We start from the raw sequence: 17,379 nt of genomic DNA, 5'->3' as shown, positions 1-17,379 counted from the left end.
TTCTGGAAACATCTAAAACTCAGTGACCCCCACTCATACCATTATAAAGCCCTGCACCAATATCTACTAACCCTCATCACACTGAAGACCTAGACCAGAATAATACTGTTAAACTAATTATATACAGCCAAATAATGGCACAAATAAAGCTAAATTATATCGCTTATTGGAAAACTTAAATGCAAAAACAGAGGAAAATGCAATGCTATCCGGCCCTAAAAACAGAATACACCATGGCAGAATATCTGTACACAGTGACAGATTAGAAACTGAAAGCCACCTTGACAAGGTTCAGACTCAGTGGACACAAATCAAATCAAATCAAATCACTTTATTGTCACACAGCCATATACACGAGTGCAATGGTGTGTGAAATTCTTGGGTGCAGTTCCGATCAACATAGCAGTCGTGACAGTGATGAGACATATACCAATTTACAATAACATCAAATTAACACAACACAATTTAAACATCTGTTATACACATAATTACACTCAACAATATACAAATAATAACATACACTGTACAGTATACAAATCGCACTATATAGATACACATTATTCAATAAAAATAAAAATATATAAAAAAGTATATATATATAGAATGTACAATATTGTACTGTATTGACATTCAGGCTGTCGGTTGATAGTCAGTTGTTAAGAGAGAATATAATATAATAATAATATAATTTATGACAGTCTGGTGTGAGATATAAGAGTAAGGGTAATAAAGTGCAGTGCTGATGTATTTTGATCGTGGGAGATCAAGAGTTCAAAAGTCTGATTGCTTGGGGGAAAAAGCTATCATGGAGTCGGCTGGTGCGGGTCCTGATGCTGCGATACCGCCTACCTGATGGTAGCAGTGAGAACAGCCCATGGCTCGGGTGGCTGGAGTCTCTGATGATCCTCCGAGCTTTTTTCACACACCACCTTGTATATATGTCCTGGAGGGAGGGAAGCTCACCTCCGATGATGTGTCTGGCAGTTTGCACCACCCTTTGCAGTGCTTTGCGGTTGTGGGCGGTGCTATTGCCGTACCAGGCGGAGATGCAGCCAGTCAGGATGCTCTCTACAGTGCAGGTGTAGAACCGTGTGAGGATGTGGCGGTTCATTCCAAACTTCCTCAGCCGTCTCAGGAAGAAGAGGCGCTGATGAGCCTTCTTCACAACGACTTCAGTGTGGATGGACCATGTGAGTTCCTCAGTGATGTGGACACCCAGGAACTTGAAGCTGCTGACTCTCTCCACTGGTGCTCCATTGATGGTGATTGGACTGTGTTCTCTGTCTCTTCTCCTGAAGTCCACCACAAGCTCCTTTGTCTTACTGACGTTGAGGGAGAGGTTGTGCTCCTGACACCAGTGTGTCAGAGTGTGTACCTCCTCTCTGTAGGCTGTTTCATCATTGTCAGTGATCAGACCTACCACCGTCGTGTCATCAGCAAACTTAATGATGGCATTGGAGCTATGTGTTGCCACACAGTCATGTGTGTACAAGGAATACAGTAGTGGGCTGAGAACACAGCCCTGCGGGGCTCCAGTGTTGAGGGTCAGTGATGAGGAGATGTTGCTGCCTATTCTAACCACCTGGCGTCTGCTTGACAGGAAGTCCAGGATCCAGCTGCACAGCGAGCTGTTTAAGCCCAAAGCCCGGAGTTTCTCATCTAGCTTGGAGGGCACTATGGTGTTGAATGCTGAGCTGTAGTCTACAAACAGCATTCTCACATAAGTGTTCTTTTTTTCCAGGTGGGAGAGAGCAGTGTGTATTGTAGATGCAATGGCATCATCAGTGGAGCGGTTGTTGCAACCTCACTATAGAAAAGGGCAGACACAGGAAAACATGGCTACCACAGGAAGAAAGGTTGTGTCCACACTGTGATCAAAACACAAAACATAGAGACAGAGCTGCATTTCCTAACAAAATGCATAAAGTACACAGACAACCATTTAACAAGTGATGGAAAAACTGCCCTTCTTACTAAGAGAACATAAGGACTGCTGCATGTCTGCCACAGAATGAGAGACAGTGAGTGAACTGACTTGACTCTGTGTTTCTATAATATTTTACTATAGCTCTTTCTTCTTATTATTATTTTTTTCTTTTTCTTTTCTTTTTAGTAACATTTTCTTTTTCCTTTATGTGCAACTTCATTTCTATTATTTAACATTATCCTTTTTACCTTATATGTCAAGTTTACATTGTATATCTTGTCTTTTTTATATATATTATGTACATTGTTTGTCCTGTCTTTGTTTTACACTGTTATATTTGTATTCAGCTCAGCTGTACAGATGTACAATTATTTGTCATGCGAAGAAAGCACCTTAAAACTGAGAGAGAGGGTGAGAGAGGGAGAGAGATAGAGAGAGATAAGATTAATGTTCATTAACATTAAAGTATGTACCAATACAAAACTGAATTTATAATAGAATAGAACCAAGGATTTTTTTACTTGCAGTTGTATAGGCCTACTTCATTATGGACTGAGCGCAACAACAAGCACTGGCTGACTGCATATAAGTCAAAGAGGTGCTGACGCATATAGGCAGATTTAGTTTCCTCCTAGGAATTATCCGAGGTCAGACAGAGTGCAAATAATTATCGATTTATGAATGAAAAAAAAGAAAGAAAAAGAAACCATCATGAACACAGAAAGCATTTTGCTCAGAAAAAGATGTTGGTTCTGTGCCTGTATACAGTCATAGTAGTTTGCTGTAATTAGTTTGTTGCTGTAATCACGAGATAAAGTATAATTTACTTTAACTCTTGCACATAATCTTTAAGGAAAAGTGTCATCATATCTGAATCTACAATAGAAATATAAAGTGACTGACTACAATTGCCTCTTATAATTTAATTAGCCATGTATTGTATTACTGAAGTATCTGTGGGATATATAGAAAAACATGACACCCTTTTTCATTTAATTTATTTCATCATGCTGCTCAGCAGTTCTGTAATGTCTATGCCATTAATTGTCCATTCAGAAATGTTGATGTTTCAGTTTTCTACCACTAGATGTCAGTAGGCACACTGGCTGTAAAAGTGATCCTCCCCTTTTAAGACAGAGAGTAACATTTAATTTATATTCAACATATTATTTGCATAGTATGCAAATGTGCTCTAGAAATAGTACTAGTACCTATTAAGCTCGGGATATCTGTGGGCTAAATAGTTACTAGTCATTAAAATTAAGTACTAGTACTTATATTTTCTAGGACTGTAATATTTAAATAGATACTAGTCACTATTAGAATAAGTACTAGTATCTATTGAATAAGTACTAGTAACTAATGAATAAGTACTAGTATTTAATGGAATAGTTACTAGTCACTAAAAAAGAAGTACTAGTAACTTAAAAATAGATACTAGTAAGTTTTAAGGAATAAATGTCAAAATGGCTTGCCATAAAAAGCATCGCCTTCATGACTGTTACACTGAGTCGAGGTTTATCCAGTGTCCATGCTGCGTTCATTAATGAGAACACACGCTCCACAGATGCAGATGTCCCAGGCAGGCATAAAACAAACTCCACAACCTTGGCTAAGACTCCGAAGTTGATGGTCTTGCTCTCCAGCTCACGAAAAACGTCTGTCCATCTCTCAGACATGGCCATCTTGTTCATGTTCCACTCAGTGATGCGACGAGTGACAATGTTTTTCGCGCAAGCCTACTCATCAAAGAGCGTGATTTTGTCAATCAAACTGAGAGCGGGGATTCTGGAGTAGAAGTGTTCGAGGCTGCTCTGAGTGTCTTTCCACTCTGGGATGTCTCTCAATAGGGCCCATTCAAGTTTTTCTGTGTTCTCCAATGAGCGGCTCCAATTTTGGAGGTAATCCACCAATGCTGAATAAAAGTTTCTCACTGCACAAAAGAAATCATCAGCTCGCATATCACCAGCTTCAACCAGGGCATCCAACTGCTTTTTAATGCCAGAGGGTATGGCCGTGCACAACAGAATGATTAGCAAAAAGTTCTTAACTTGTGTGCACCTTGTCAGGTTCGGAACTTTGCTTCACAAAAAAATCTCTAACACTTGGTGTGGCACACTTACTTTTAGCAGCATCCACATGCTTTTTTGTATGAACATGCTGCGTGATGTCGGTGCGGCCTCCATGGGCGATGAAAAAGTGAGCTCCACAAATCTCACACCTCACTTTACTAGGCTCTGTCTGTGACTTCTTTTTTTAGAAATGTAAACTCTTTTTGAAGATCCTCATTAAATGTACATGCACGCTTCGTTGACATTTTTCCAGCTGCAGTTTCATCTTTGTGCTCTTTCAAACTGACTCTTCAATCAGTTCACAAACTGGACGTTTATTGATAGGGGATTGTGATTGGATAGTTTAATCCAGTCATGTAATTCAAATAACATGGTGTGATTTTATTGGTTTTACAAGCTGTATCCTTGGCTACCTTTGATTAGAATACTCACGTGACTGAGAAAGCCGCATAGTTGCATGTTGCATGTTCCTTTGATATATGAAAAATAAAACATCAAAATATATTTTATTTTATTATTTTCTAATAGTCTTGCAAATACTCTTAACATTTTACACTATCTGGGCATTTTGTAGATCAATTTTTGATATACGTCGGGTCTCTAAAACCCGAATATATGTTTGTGTGAAATTCCCATGCATTTAAGGGATAAACAGATTCACTCATCTGCTTTTTTAAATACTCTGACATGTGTATAGCGGCCTTATGTAACTGGGCATTGTTTCATCACAATAAAAATGTAATAATCAACTTTTAGCACATTCTGAAATTATGCTGCTATGCAAACAACTTTATTTTATATCCTGATTAATTATCAACCAGTGCATAACATGATAAAATCTTTATCAATGTCTATTGTGATACAAAACTTATTGACAACTGATGTTTTCTATTACACATTTACCAGGTCAGGACCAGAAGCTTCTCTGAGATGCAACAAATTGAAACTTTTTAAATAAAAGTGAAGTGTGTAATTTTGGAACCACTAGCTGATTCAATTTTTTTTATATATGATGATTTTTTGGTAATTATCAGTGTATATGCATGTAAACACACTGAGTGTTGCTGTTTCGGGCTGGTCAGAATGGTCAAACAAACAGAGCAATGTTCTGATAGTGTCACAGAGCCACAGTATTTAGATTAGTCATCTGATGATTATGCTGCTGTTCAAGGCTGCAGCCATGACTAATGGGGGAAACCTCCCAGTTTTTATCCTTTCCATTATCAACCACAGTATACTCCATATAATTTCCTCTTATTTATCTCTGATGTGCCTTTCCTGTCATTCTCACTCTGAATGTTGTGGCAGTTGGGATAGAAAGGCATCCTGTTTTTCGAATGGGACAAAGATGGCTGTTGGCGGCAGAGGGGACGTTGTGCTCAGGGGACAGATGAATGCAACAGTGACTTCCATAGTTTGAAACGTGACTACTGGCATAAACCTCCTGAACTTGAGCAGCGTAATCTTTATGTGTTCAAAAGCAGTGGTAGGTCGCAGGTCTGTTCTGATAGAGACACGGACAACAGGGAAAAAACAATGCTTAATAAAATTTATTATAAATTATATGCAACTAACTATGTAATTGTACATAGTTAGGATAGCCAAACAAATAGACTTTTAAAAGTGAGAAGAAACACTTTGACGTCACTTATTGACGTCAAAGGCCATGCATCCAATCAAACTCTATGGTATTTCAGCAAAAATACATGACATGACCTCATGTTAAAAAACTATTAACAGAGCTATCCAAGGTTTAAGACAATATGACCCAGAGTATGTTAAATACAGGTTCACTTGCAACAAAGATAAACATGGTTTGTCTCAACCACAATGTGTTTTGTGCAGTGAATTATTATTAGCAATATTAATTAATTTAAATGTTTGATGTTTGAAGTTTATTTTTATTTACTTTTGTACAGTCAGGAAATGTGGCACTGTGTTGGGTCACCACAATGTGGGCAAAGAAGCAAAGCCACTTGAAAACCAGTCTTCGACAGAAATTTGTGACTCTCAAAATTATAAAAATCCTATGTACGGATCAAGTTCCTTCACTTTGGTTGTTTAATGTTTGATCATTACATAGCAGTAATAACTGCCCCAAAGCAGTTTTATAAGTTCATACCAATGTAATGATGTAATGTTGATGCATATGCTTTTCTTTGGTATTGTGCAATGAAAGTGAAGGGTGGCTAGCATTCTGTAAATACAATTATTTAGTGCAGGTTAACGTCCTGGATTTTAGACACTGGCCTTATGCGCACTGCTGGCCTATATAATCTGTCTTGAGAGGATGACGGAACACATCAGGACTGTTGTTGTTGTTGTTGTTCATTAACTTTGTCTACACCATTTCTTTCCCATGCACCTGTAAGTTTCCTGCCTAATTCACCTGCACTGCAAGACTCTATCTTTCACATCACAACATATCAGTGTGCTCAAACTAATTACTTTTAACCCATGTACACACACTTGAGATTAAAATGCCAAGGTGCTTTGTCAACCAAGAAAAGGTCATCTGAATGAGTTGTAATCCATGGCAATTGCAGTATATGAATGTATGTACATATGAGATAATGCCAAGAATATGTTAATAAAAAGTGTAGTTTTGTGCTACTGTTTTATTTTCAAATGCCATCTCTTAATGTCAAAGCTATGGAGGGAACAGAAGGTTCTAAGAATGTTCCCTTTCAAAAATGTACCATGATGGCAAAGAATATTTGTCATATTCGTTCATTTCTTTTTTATGACATTGGTGGCTAATATGAAACTAGCACAATTTTAATGTAGCAGCCAAAACTGTAGTAACTGTATTTTGGAATCTACACTCTCTGAGCACTTTTTTAGGAATCTTATTTATGCGATTATCTTATTAGCCAATTATTAGGCAGCAGTGCAATGCATAAAATCATGCAGATGCAGGAGTTTCAGTTAATTTTCACATCAACCATCAAAATCGGGAAAAAAATTGAATCTCAGTGATTTCGACCGTGGCATGATTGTTGGTGCCTGACGGGCTGGTTTGAGTATTTCTGTAACTGTTGATCTCCTGGGATTTTCACGCACAACAGTCTTCTGCCTTCTGACAGAAATGGTTTGTTGATGAGAGAGGTCAACGGAGAATGGCCAGACTGGTTTGAGCTGACAGAAAGGCTATGGTAACTCAGATAACCCCTCTTTACAATTGTAGTTAGCAGAATATCATCTCAGAATGCACAACACATGGAACCTTGAGGCGGATGGGCTACAACAGCAGAAGACCACATTGGGAACTTTATTAGCACCACAGAGTTACTAATAAAGTGCTCAGTGGGTGTATAGTTCACATAATAATATTTTTTATATTAAAAAGATTATATTATTAAAAGATAACTATTAATATTAAAAGAAAACTGGAAATTTCAGACTTGGAGGACAAAGGATTAAGATGAGAACACAAATAATTCAATAATATTTGTATTACAACCATTCTTTGTTAACATACAACAGAGTAAAGTTGACAGAACATATTGTATCTGAAATATTAATGTCATTGCTTTTAACATATCAGAAAACAATTCATAGTAGGTGAAAAAAATAAATAGATAAATGAATGAATAACTTTATAATGAGGCTACATTGCTGTTACATATAGCAGTTGACCTCATATTGATGCTGGTTAATAATTAGATTACACATGTATTTAAATTGGATTATAAATAGCTAATCAATTGAAAATAAAAGTAATTATTTATCTTGTGTACTGTACATTGTTAGACTTTGAACGTCAGAAATGTTTGTAATATTCCATTGCTAATCAATAAAAAAAAAGTCAAAGCTTTTAAATTTTTCAGCTCATATCTACTTATCTAAATATCAATCTTGTTGTCATAACTACAAATTGTGACTGGAACACCTAATTTACCTTGAAATTAATTGTTTGGATACTTTTGATGGTTAACAATTAATATTTTGTATGTATTGTTTCATTATTTCACTGAATCTAGACTACATATTTCATTTTTAAATACATAGCTTGTGATTTTTTCATGTTCTGACTTCCAGAAAGTGTCTAGTCTCTGTATTGTACTCTTTTGTGTGAATTCTTGATCACACTTCTGATTTTAACTGTATTACATAATCAGATTACAAAAATCCAAGTACTCGTAAATAGATCAAATTACATTATAAAATACTCGTAATCAAATTACAGTTACTTTTTATGGATTACATGATTACATATTAATTTATTGATTAATCGAATTCTTCAGTCTAAATCAGCCTACAGCTAATATATGTTCGGTAAGTCTTCAAGTGTTTTCGAATTGGGGAGGAATTGCACACACAGACCTGATTCTAGCCACCAGACATAATTACACTGAAGATGGAGAGGTAATCCACACATAAATGCCAAACCGACTGCATCAGTGAGGTAAAGTTAGTTTTAGTTTTGCAAATCACTTTTGTACTCGGCTTCAAAAATGTACGTTAATGTGCTTTTGCGAAAATTTTTGCGACGTTTTTGATATTTTTGATGTTCATTTACAATTATAACCGGTCTAATTTGTTAACACACATGGGTGGCGTTTGAAATGCCAAAATTGTCAGCGTAAGAACATTTTACGTGCCTTTTCTATTTCACTCAGAAACAGATACACAAAGTAGTGAATAAATATGAATTCTCAGATTTTGACCCATTAAGTACGTTTTCAAAATGGTACAAGTTTATCCTACTCAAATGCATGTGACATCAAATGAACAAGAATTAGGTCGGAAGTAATCCAAAAGCAATCAGAATTGATTACTTTACAAATGTAATCCAAGATGTTATGTTAATGACTACAAGTTTAGTCATTTAATTTGTAATCACCACCAGATTATTACAATTAAAAAGTAATCTACCTAGCACTGTTAGCACTTTTATTATTCTTTTGTTTTTTATTTTTTGTAATAAAATTACAAAATTTTCTGTTTGAAATGAATGAATATGCAGATGACCCAATGACAAGTTTATGATAAACTGTTGCCAAATTTATAATCTCATCCTTTGCACTTCTTAGATGTAGGTGCACTCCTACAGTGCCAGTAAATAGTAAAAGCACTGCAGTTTCTCACAGTGACAATACAGTGTCTGTGCACTTCAAACCCAACTTTTATTTTTTTAGCACTTCATCTGTCTCTTTTTTCTCTGACTGTTCAGAATTTATGTTGTGGACTAGCTCCGATCCTTTCAGGTAGCTCTAGCATGGCTTCTTAAAGGGATAGATCCTCAAAAAATTTAAATACTCTCATCATTTACCCACCCTCATGCCATCCCAGATGTGTATGACTTTCTTCTTTTTAAGATTTTTTGAAGAATATCTCTGGCCTGTTGGTCTTTTCTTTGCAAGTGAATGATGGCCAGAAATCTGAAGGTCCAAAAAGCAGATAAAAGCAGCAAAAAAGTAATCCATACGACTCCAGTGGTTAAATCCATATCGTCAAACGCAATATAGTAGGTGTGGGTAAGAAACAGATTTCACATCTGAAAGTGAAAGTGGAGATTTATAGTAAAAAAGGACTTAAATATTGACCTGTTTCTTACCCACACCTATCATATTGCTTATGAAGTTATGGATTTAACCACTGGAGTCTAACCCTAACTTTTATGTTGCTTTTATCTGCTTTTTGAGTTCTGCAGAAAAAAGTAAGTCATGCACATCAGGGATGGGATGAGGGTGAGTAAATGATGAGAGAATTTTCATTTTTGGGTGAATTTACCCTTTCCTGTTTGCGCTACAGGACTATAGCTAAACAATTACCCTCATTTGTGCTGTCCCAGTGGACAGACTGTCTGATTTGTCCTTAACTTACAAAGAACTCTCCAAGGTCTTCACAACCTCCTTTTCATATCTCACAGGCCCTCAGCTCTGTCTTACGCCTTGAACATCAAAGGAATCAAAGGCTCCATGTCCATAGGACTTCCTGTCGCATCCTCTGCAACGAACATTTGTTCTGCTACCCAATGTTGCACAAGGGTCATCTCTTGTTCAAGTGCTCACACTCCTATGTCTCCTGCCCCCAGGTGAAGTTTATCTGTAGTCAGATTTACTAGCCTTGAATGCCCAATGCCTAGTGTGGGTCTTCTTTTCCATGGCACTGGCTCTAGCTCTGATCAGGTTTCTGAAAAATCAAATGTATTTGTAAGCAATGGTGCTAGTGAGAACATTCACAAATGAGTCAATGAATAAGGTGTGTAAACATGAATTGTGTGGACTTGTGGAATGTCACCTTACCTGAGAATGTCTGACAGTCTGATGTCTGACAGAGCCCCAAGGGAGGAAGACTCCCCTAAAACAAGAAGTCCTAGACTGGCATTTTCTGTGTCATTTAGGGCAGTCAAGTTATCTGATATGGGCTGCTCCTGTTTTTCACGCACAGGTTCAGATGGGTGCAACAGCATTATGGCAGAGCTTGGAAAGAATATTCAAATTAATAATTTGCAGTAAATGCACGAAATAAGTATCTGTGCTTCCATGCAAAAGCAAAATATTTGGTCAAAATTGACAACCTGATCTCATAGAACCATTTTACTACATGTATACCTACATTTTTGCTAAATTATTTTTACGTGGCTCGTTGTACGTATCGCAGTTTTCTGATGAAATGAACACTAGAGGCGCTACAACAACAATGACTTTTATTTCCTTTCACACAATCACGAGTAAAATGGAAGATTATATGTTCATAAATGCTTACTTTTTGCTCAGTTCCACACATGCTATCTTATGACATCTAAACACTTTTACTATTCCATATGATTAGTATGGCATATACATTTTAATGTTTGCTTTACGTAACCAGCTATTTACAAACTTGTTCATCCACAATCAAACTACAGCTCAATTGAAAAGCATCATAGAAGCATCACAAAATGATGTGGTTGCTTCAGCAATTGGATTTCCATTACACATTCAATGGTTGGGTTTAGGTTTAAAGTTTAGGGTGAAGAGGTAGGTTGTGTTCCTTTATCCTTAAAATCTCATCTGTTTAGGAAAAAATTTAACTCACTTTTAGTACCACACAGTGGACATTTCGCCTCAGAACTGCTGTGATAAGTGTAAGGAACCACATAATATATATATTTTTTAAATGTTACCACACAGTAAGGTAATTTTCATGAGATCAGGCTGTAAATTGAGCTATGACAGAAACTGAAAACTATTATCTGTCCTGTGACAGATGGGTTTTGCTTAATGATGCTCAGATTCAGAGACAACAGAGTGTGAAAATATGATTATCCACATTTGAAGCCATTCAAAGTTGGCACAGTTATTGCATTTTGCCTTTACCCTCCTGAGACCCCATATCCACATGTGTGGACATTACATTTTGGCTTCGCAATAGGCTATGCATAATTTAATTTCATTTAAACCAACTGATCTTAGGTTAGGAGACTCTAGGCTGTCATTAAAGGGTTGAACTTTCAACGCACCAAGTCATGTAAAAAACAAAATGACGCCAATCTCAGCTGAGTTTGTCTTTGGGAAAAACAGCAAAAAAAAAAAAAAAATACATCCGGTAAGAAACCTCATTAAGTTTTTACATTAAAACCTGTTTATCCAATATGCCATTTTAAAAATGTCATCTATTTATTGTGAAATGGCACACTGTTAAAGACAATGACCATGTATGTGGACTATAGGTTTCCTTAAAATATCCTATATTCACTGTGCATAATTACACTGAGAATCAATGGATGCATCCAAAAGCTGGAAAATGATTCTTTCAGAGGCTGTATATAAAACTGTTCTGAGACCAGTGCAGGCAGACAGCTCACTGGAGGTTAAATTTTTCCCTAATTAGGGAGCAAGGGAGCATCCTATAGCTTTCCTATGCTGCCAAGTGCATTCACACCAAACATCCAGTCAAAAGATCAGTTTCAATCTGCAGATGATGTTTGGACCACATAACATGTTTGGCAGACATGGGACAATGGTAATCAATACTTAGATTCAGAATTTATAATGTATAATTTAATTTTAACATGATTGGCAGTGATTGGATGATGCTGGCCATTACTTGAGTCAGAATTATTTATGCAAATTTTGGATGTAATGTCTATAATGTTAAAAACATGAATAACCAACACTCCTGGAAACATAATAAACAATTTTATTTACATTTTTAGGAAAACTATTTGGTGTAAAAAAAAAATTTTTTTTTTTTTTTTTTTTTTTTGCATGTTTCATAGAGGCTCCTAGATACAAATCTACAAAAGGGAATGGAAAATGCAAACAGCAGTCACGCTCGTGTCTCAGGAGGTTATAGGGCACAGTAGCTCTAAACTGATGGGTCACAACCTAAAAAAGTGTTAATAAAATCCTACCAGCCATATAATTGTGCTAGTAGTTAGAACAGCACAATAAATACACTTATCAACATATAAAAGGGAGGGGAACATTCTTCCCATATCTTTTCCGACCAAACGCTACTATGTATTGGCACAAACTTATTTAGGTGCTGAAGCAAAACCAGTTGGCAAGCTCAAATCTATTGTCTATCTTGTTGTCATAACAACAGATTGCAAATGGCAACAACACAACTGCATTGTTTATGAACAGGGTTGGGGAGTAACGGAATACATGTAACGGGATTACATATTTAAAATACAAAATATAAGTAACTGTATTCCACTACAGTTACAATTTAAATCATTGGTAATTAGAATACAGTTACATTCCAAAAGTATTTTGATTACTGAAGAGATTACTTTGCATTTTATTGTCATTTGTTTCATTTAATAATTTAGTCCTTTCAGATGGAAAACATTTATACATATAAATGATGCGATCCAAAGTGCATTTGAACAGCGGTGAAACACTTTCTTATGATGTGTTACATTCATACGAGCAGACAGAGAAGTAAGTTTGAAGTAAGTTTGGAGCAGAAGAAATAGAAATAAACCTTGTGTAAATTGTCAGCTTTACACTAAGCTAAAATGCTATTTCTAGCCATTTTACATGCACGTTACCAGGCACGATCATATTTATTTATCAAGAAAATTCATGTTAGATCATAATTTCTTTTTTTTTTTTTTTTTTTTGGTAAGACCTTTGATATTAGGGCAATAATCATATTCTTGATAATAATTTTTGTATTGTTTTCCTGTAAAAGTATCTAAAAATCCTTAAAAAAAGATCAGTTGGATTTATCTTGTTTTAGAAGCAACACTGTATATGATATTTAGGTTTTTCAGAGAATGTATTTTTAACATGTGTAATTTGTCTTACTGTACTGGCAGAGTTTTATAGTCAAAACAAGTGAAAAAAATCTACCAGTGCTGAAGAAGTAATCCAAAGTATTTAGAATACATTACTGACCTTGAGTAATCTAACGGAACACATTACAAATGACATTTTACAACATGTATTCTGCAATCTGTAGTGGAATACATTTCAAAAGTAACCCTCCCAACCCTGTTTATGGATACATACAGTATAACACCAGTTAAAAGATAATCAATATGACTGGTCGACCTGTCACGACAAACAATTTTTCTTCCTGGATCAAATGGGGGTCACTTTGGATTTATATTGGCCTTAACCAAATATCTAAAAGCTCTGAATCATCGGGTGAAACTTTCTCTTAGTAATTTCACAGGTAACAAAAAATACTCATTCCACATAGTCTGGCTTCTCTATCTGTGTTTGTCTAGTATCACATTACGCCCTCATGATAACTCCCAAGGAGCACACCCTAAACAAGCACACCCACTGCATGAACAGTGCTACTTAATGTACTAAAAATAGCATTTTAAAGAAGTAGATGAATTGTAATTACACACTCTTCCCCCGTGCTTGCGTGTGTAATTGATGTCAATTGATGAGGCTCACCTGTAGCGGCAGAAGATGTTGCATGTTTGATCTGCAGGATTGGCACAGAAACAGCGACTTGTAGACCTGCGGCGGTGAGCCAAAGGACTGCCCAATCCATAATCCGTGGTCTTACTGTGGAGAAGACATCCAGAGAGTAGCCAGTCATTATTTAACTTGTGTAAGAGAACACAATGGAACTTTGTACTGTTTCAGCTTTCAGCATCAGGATTCTATCCAGTCCCAAGATGATTCTTGATTAAAAGCAATAAATGTATACAATTACTCAATAGTGAATCTTTCTAAACTCAAGTGATGTAAAAGCACTCTAACTTAAAAAAAGATAGTTCACCCAAAAATGAAAGTTCTGCCATCATTTACCCTCCCTCATTGGGGTTGTTTCAAACCCATATGATGTTTTTTTCTCCCATGGAACACAAAAGGAGAATGTTAAGTAAAACATTTATTGTATGTTAAAAAAAAGAAGAAGAAGAAAAAAGAAAAGAATGGTGACCTTTGTGTTTCCCTAAGTTTAATTAATAGTTTAATGAGACTGATAAGTGGGCTGTTTTTCCACACACAGTACTCTTACCATGATGTTTCCATGATAATTGCAAGATTCATATGTGGGCATATCTGTGGCTATAGAAGTTATCATAGGTGCAGCGGCCAACTAAGCAGACAAGGCTTTGGAAAATATACTGACACCGTTTACTGATTTTATTTTGAAGATAAAATTAGCTTTAGCTAAATAAATATTTCATGAACAATCTAGGGCCATTTTCCAAAATTGTCTATTTGTTAAAGAGTCCAAAACAAGTTCTGCCCCTTTTCTGAACATCTACCTGTAAAGAGTCTTCAGCATAGGTAGAACTTCTGTGTTGTGGTTTACATACACATGTTTTTTTATAGGTTCACACATGCATGGGTGAACACTCACCTTGGTGTGTTCACCCAGATGATGTCCAGATGGCAGAAATAGTGGCACTCTGAATCCAGCTGATTGTTGCATGAGCAGCGCTTGGTCCTGACCTTATGGGTTGCCGGCAGGTCATTTGGGTCAGTTTGGAGCATTAGAGGCAACCCCCAACCTGCAAAGAGGGGAGTGGGGAGAAAACTTGCCATAATCTGTCAAGGCCAAAACATTCCAGCAGAGAAACTGGCTGAGTTTCAGACAAATGAGGATCATGATATAAAAAACCACATGCTATTATTATGCTTTTATGGTTTTGATTTATTACATCACTCTATTCATCCTGCTCCATGCAAATTGTGCTATCTTATGTAATCATGAATGCAGTCCCAGACTCAACGAGTATAGTGGTCAACTTTAAAGTTCACAGCTAATCACACATGCATGTGTGCTTCACTTTTGTTGACTAAGAGGCTTGATTAGTACAAAATGAGAATGAGTCCCTGACTGAGTTCTTGGAGATAAACAGTTAAGTTACTTAAAAATAGTTATCCACTACAGATTACTAATTATTTCTTTAAAATTGTAATCAGATTACTTTACTAATTACTTTATTGAAAAAAGTAATCACATTACTAATTACTTTACTTTTAAGTTACTTTCTATTCATTTTCCACTCAACAAATTCAAAATGATGTATATATTTCTACCTTGTTCATTGTTACACAAAAGTCATACACTCAGCACCTCACATTTCTCCTTCACAATGGCTCGTTTTGGGGCAATAATTCATGTTTTCTAGATAAATAATATATTAGAAATAAACATAACCCTATAATTTACTTAAAAGTAATTACATTAATTAAAATCCAGTAACTGTAATCTGATTACAAGAATTACAAAATGAATGCATTACACTCCTTTTTGACTGAAAAATAATTAGATTACAATAACTAATTACTTTGTAATTGGATTATACCCAACACTGGAGATAAACACATATCTTTAGGCAGCTATTGAAAATATAACTGCTGTAAAATATAACTGCTGACGAGATTCTTCTTGTCATTTTGCCAAAGTTTGATTCACTTTCATGTTTTATGAACCTTTAAAAGGTACAGAAATCTTCAAGCTGCTTTTATAAATTTACAAGGATTTTAGGATTGTTTAATTCTAAACTTGAAACATGGAAACAATTGATTTCTAAAATAGACTGTAAAAATGGTTTTTACAGGTTTATAATTATTAAAATAAATTCAGAAGTGAATAAATCTGAATCCTCAATCCTAAATTCAAATAATTTTTCACTTTATTAAATATATAAAATAATAGATATTATACATTAAAAAAAAATCTTAGTCAAAACACAGTACACATTCTGTAATAATAATAATAATAATAATAATAATATATATATATATATAGTTGATACAGTTGATAAAGTTGATACAAAAATGTATCTTGTATGTGTATATATATATATATATATATATATATATATATATATATATATATATATATATATATATATATATATATATACACACATACAGGGTTGTGAGGGTTACTTTTGAAAAGTATTCCACTACAGATTACAAATTTTAAGGATTTTTAGATATTTTTACAGGAAAACAATACAAAAATTATCATCAAGAATACGATTTTTTAAAATTCACGTTAGATCATAATTAATTTTTTTCTAGTAAGACCTTTGATATTAGGGCCAAAATCATATTATTGATTATAATTTTTGTATTGTTTTCCTGTAAAAATATCTAAAAATCCTTACAACAAGATCAATTTGATTTATCAATTATAATAGAGTATTTTACCTTCATGAAGTGTTGTACACAAGGTAAAAACAAAGATCAGTGTAGTACTTGATTCCATGATGTGTATAATAAAGGTTTCAACACAAAGAAGAAGATGTTCACCTAAGCAATCCCAACAGTTTTCAGTCAGCTGCAGGTATTTGTGTAATGTTGAACCATCCTGTTTGGTCACACTTATAGCCAAAACAGATCTCCACGGGGAACATTCTGGAGAGTAGGTCCTTCTATGTGATCCAGGTGTGGGTGGACAGTGTGGAAAGGAGGAACTTCCCGTGCCCTCTGGTCACTATTTGATTTTGTACAAATTAATCAGAGATAAGAGACAGATAAGGGGAGAGTAATGCAATGTAGAATGAATTTGATTACTTGTGTTATTAAATAAAGGGCATGCATAAACCATTGCATTTCCTTGGATATTATAAAGCTGATGTTTTTCAATAGATGATCCGTAGGAAATTTTGATATTTATGCATAAGCCTACATTAAATTGTGCTATAAAGCATTCAATGAAAACCACTTCTTATGACGTTTTGAAATATACACCAGTCAGTTATAATCCTCCAATTTTAATGGACAAAAAGTGTTCCAAGAGTGCTGATATTTACTTTAAAAGCATTAGGACGCTTCACTGTTTGTATCAATTTGCTTGTCTGTGTTTGTGGCATTCCAAACAGACTCTCAGTCCGTGCATTGCTTTGCGACATGCAATGTTTGATCATGCTTTGGCTTTGTTTGAAAATATTTTCATAAGCAGAACAAATATAGAAAAAACAACTGCCATATTGCATCTAAAATGTAAGTTACT

General features: G+C 35.3%; 1 protein-coding gene across 1 annotated transcript; it reads right to left on the bottom strand.

The window, feature by feature from the left end:
- Window positions 1-5,283: 5,283 nt before the first annotated feature.
- Window positions 5,284-16,851, bottom strand: LOC127454571 (endothelin-1-like). Its single transcript, XM_051721859.1, has 5 exons — window positions 16,677-16,851; window positions 14,770-14,920; window positions 13,851-13,964; window positions 10,251-10,427; window positions 5,284-10,137 (listed from the first exon to the last, which is right to left on the bottom strand). Exons 2-5 carry the CDS (start codon window positions 14,901-14,903, stop codon window positions 10,047-10,049), a joined length of 516 nt encoding a protein of 171 aa, XP_051577819.1. The 5' UTR covers window positions 14,904-14,920; window positions 16,677-16,851; the 3' UTR covers window positions 5,284-10,046.
- Window positions 16,852-17,379: the final 528 nt, after the last annotated feature.

The sequence above is a fragment of the Myxocyprinus asiaticus genome, chromosome 16, assembly GCF_019703515.2.
Source record: "Myxocyprinus asiaticus isolate MX2 ecotype Aquarium Trade chromosome 16, UBuf_Myxa_2, whole genome shotgun sequence".
NCBI classification, from domain to species: Eukaryota; Metazoa; Chordata; class Actinopteri; order Cypriniformes; family Catostomidae; genus Myxocyprinus; species Myxocyprinus asiaticus.
This window is presented reverse-complemented; position numbering and strand designations above follow the sequence as displayed.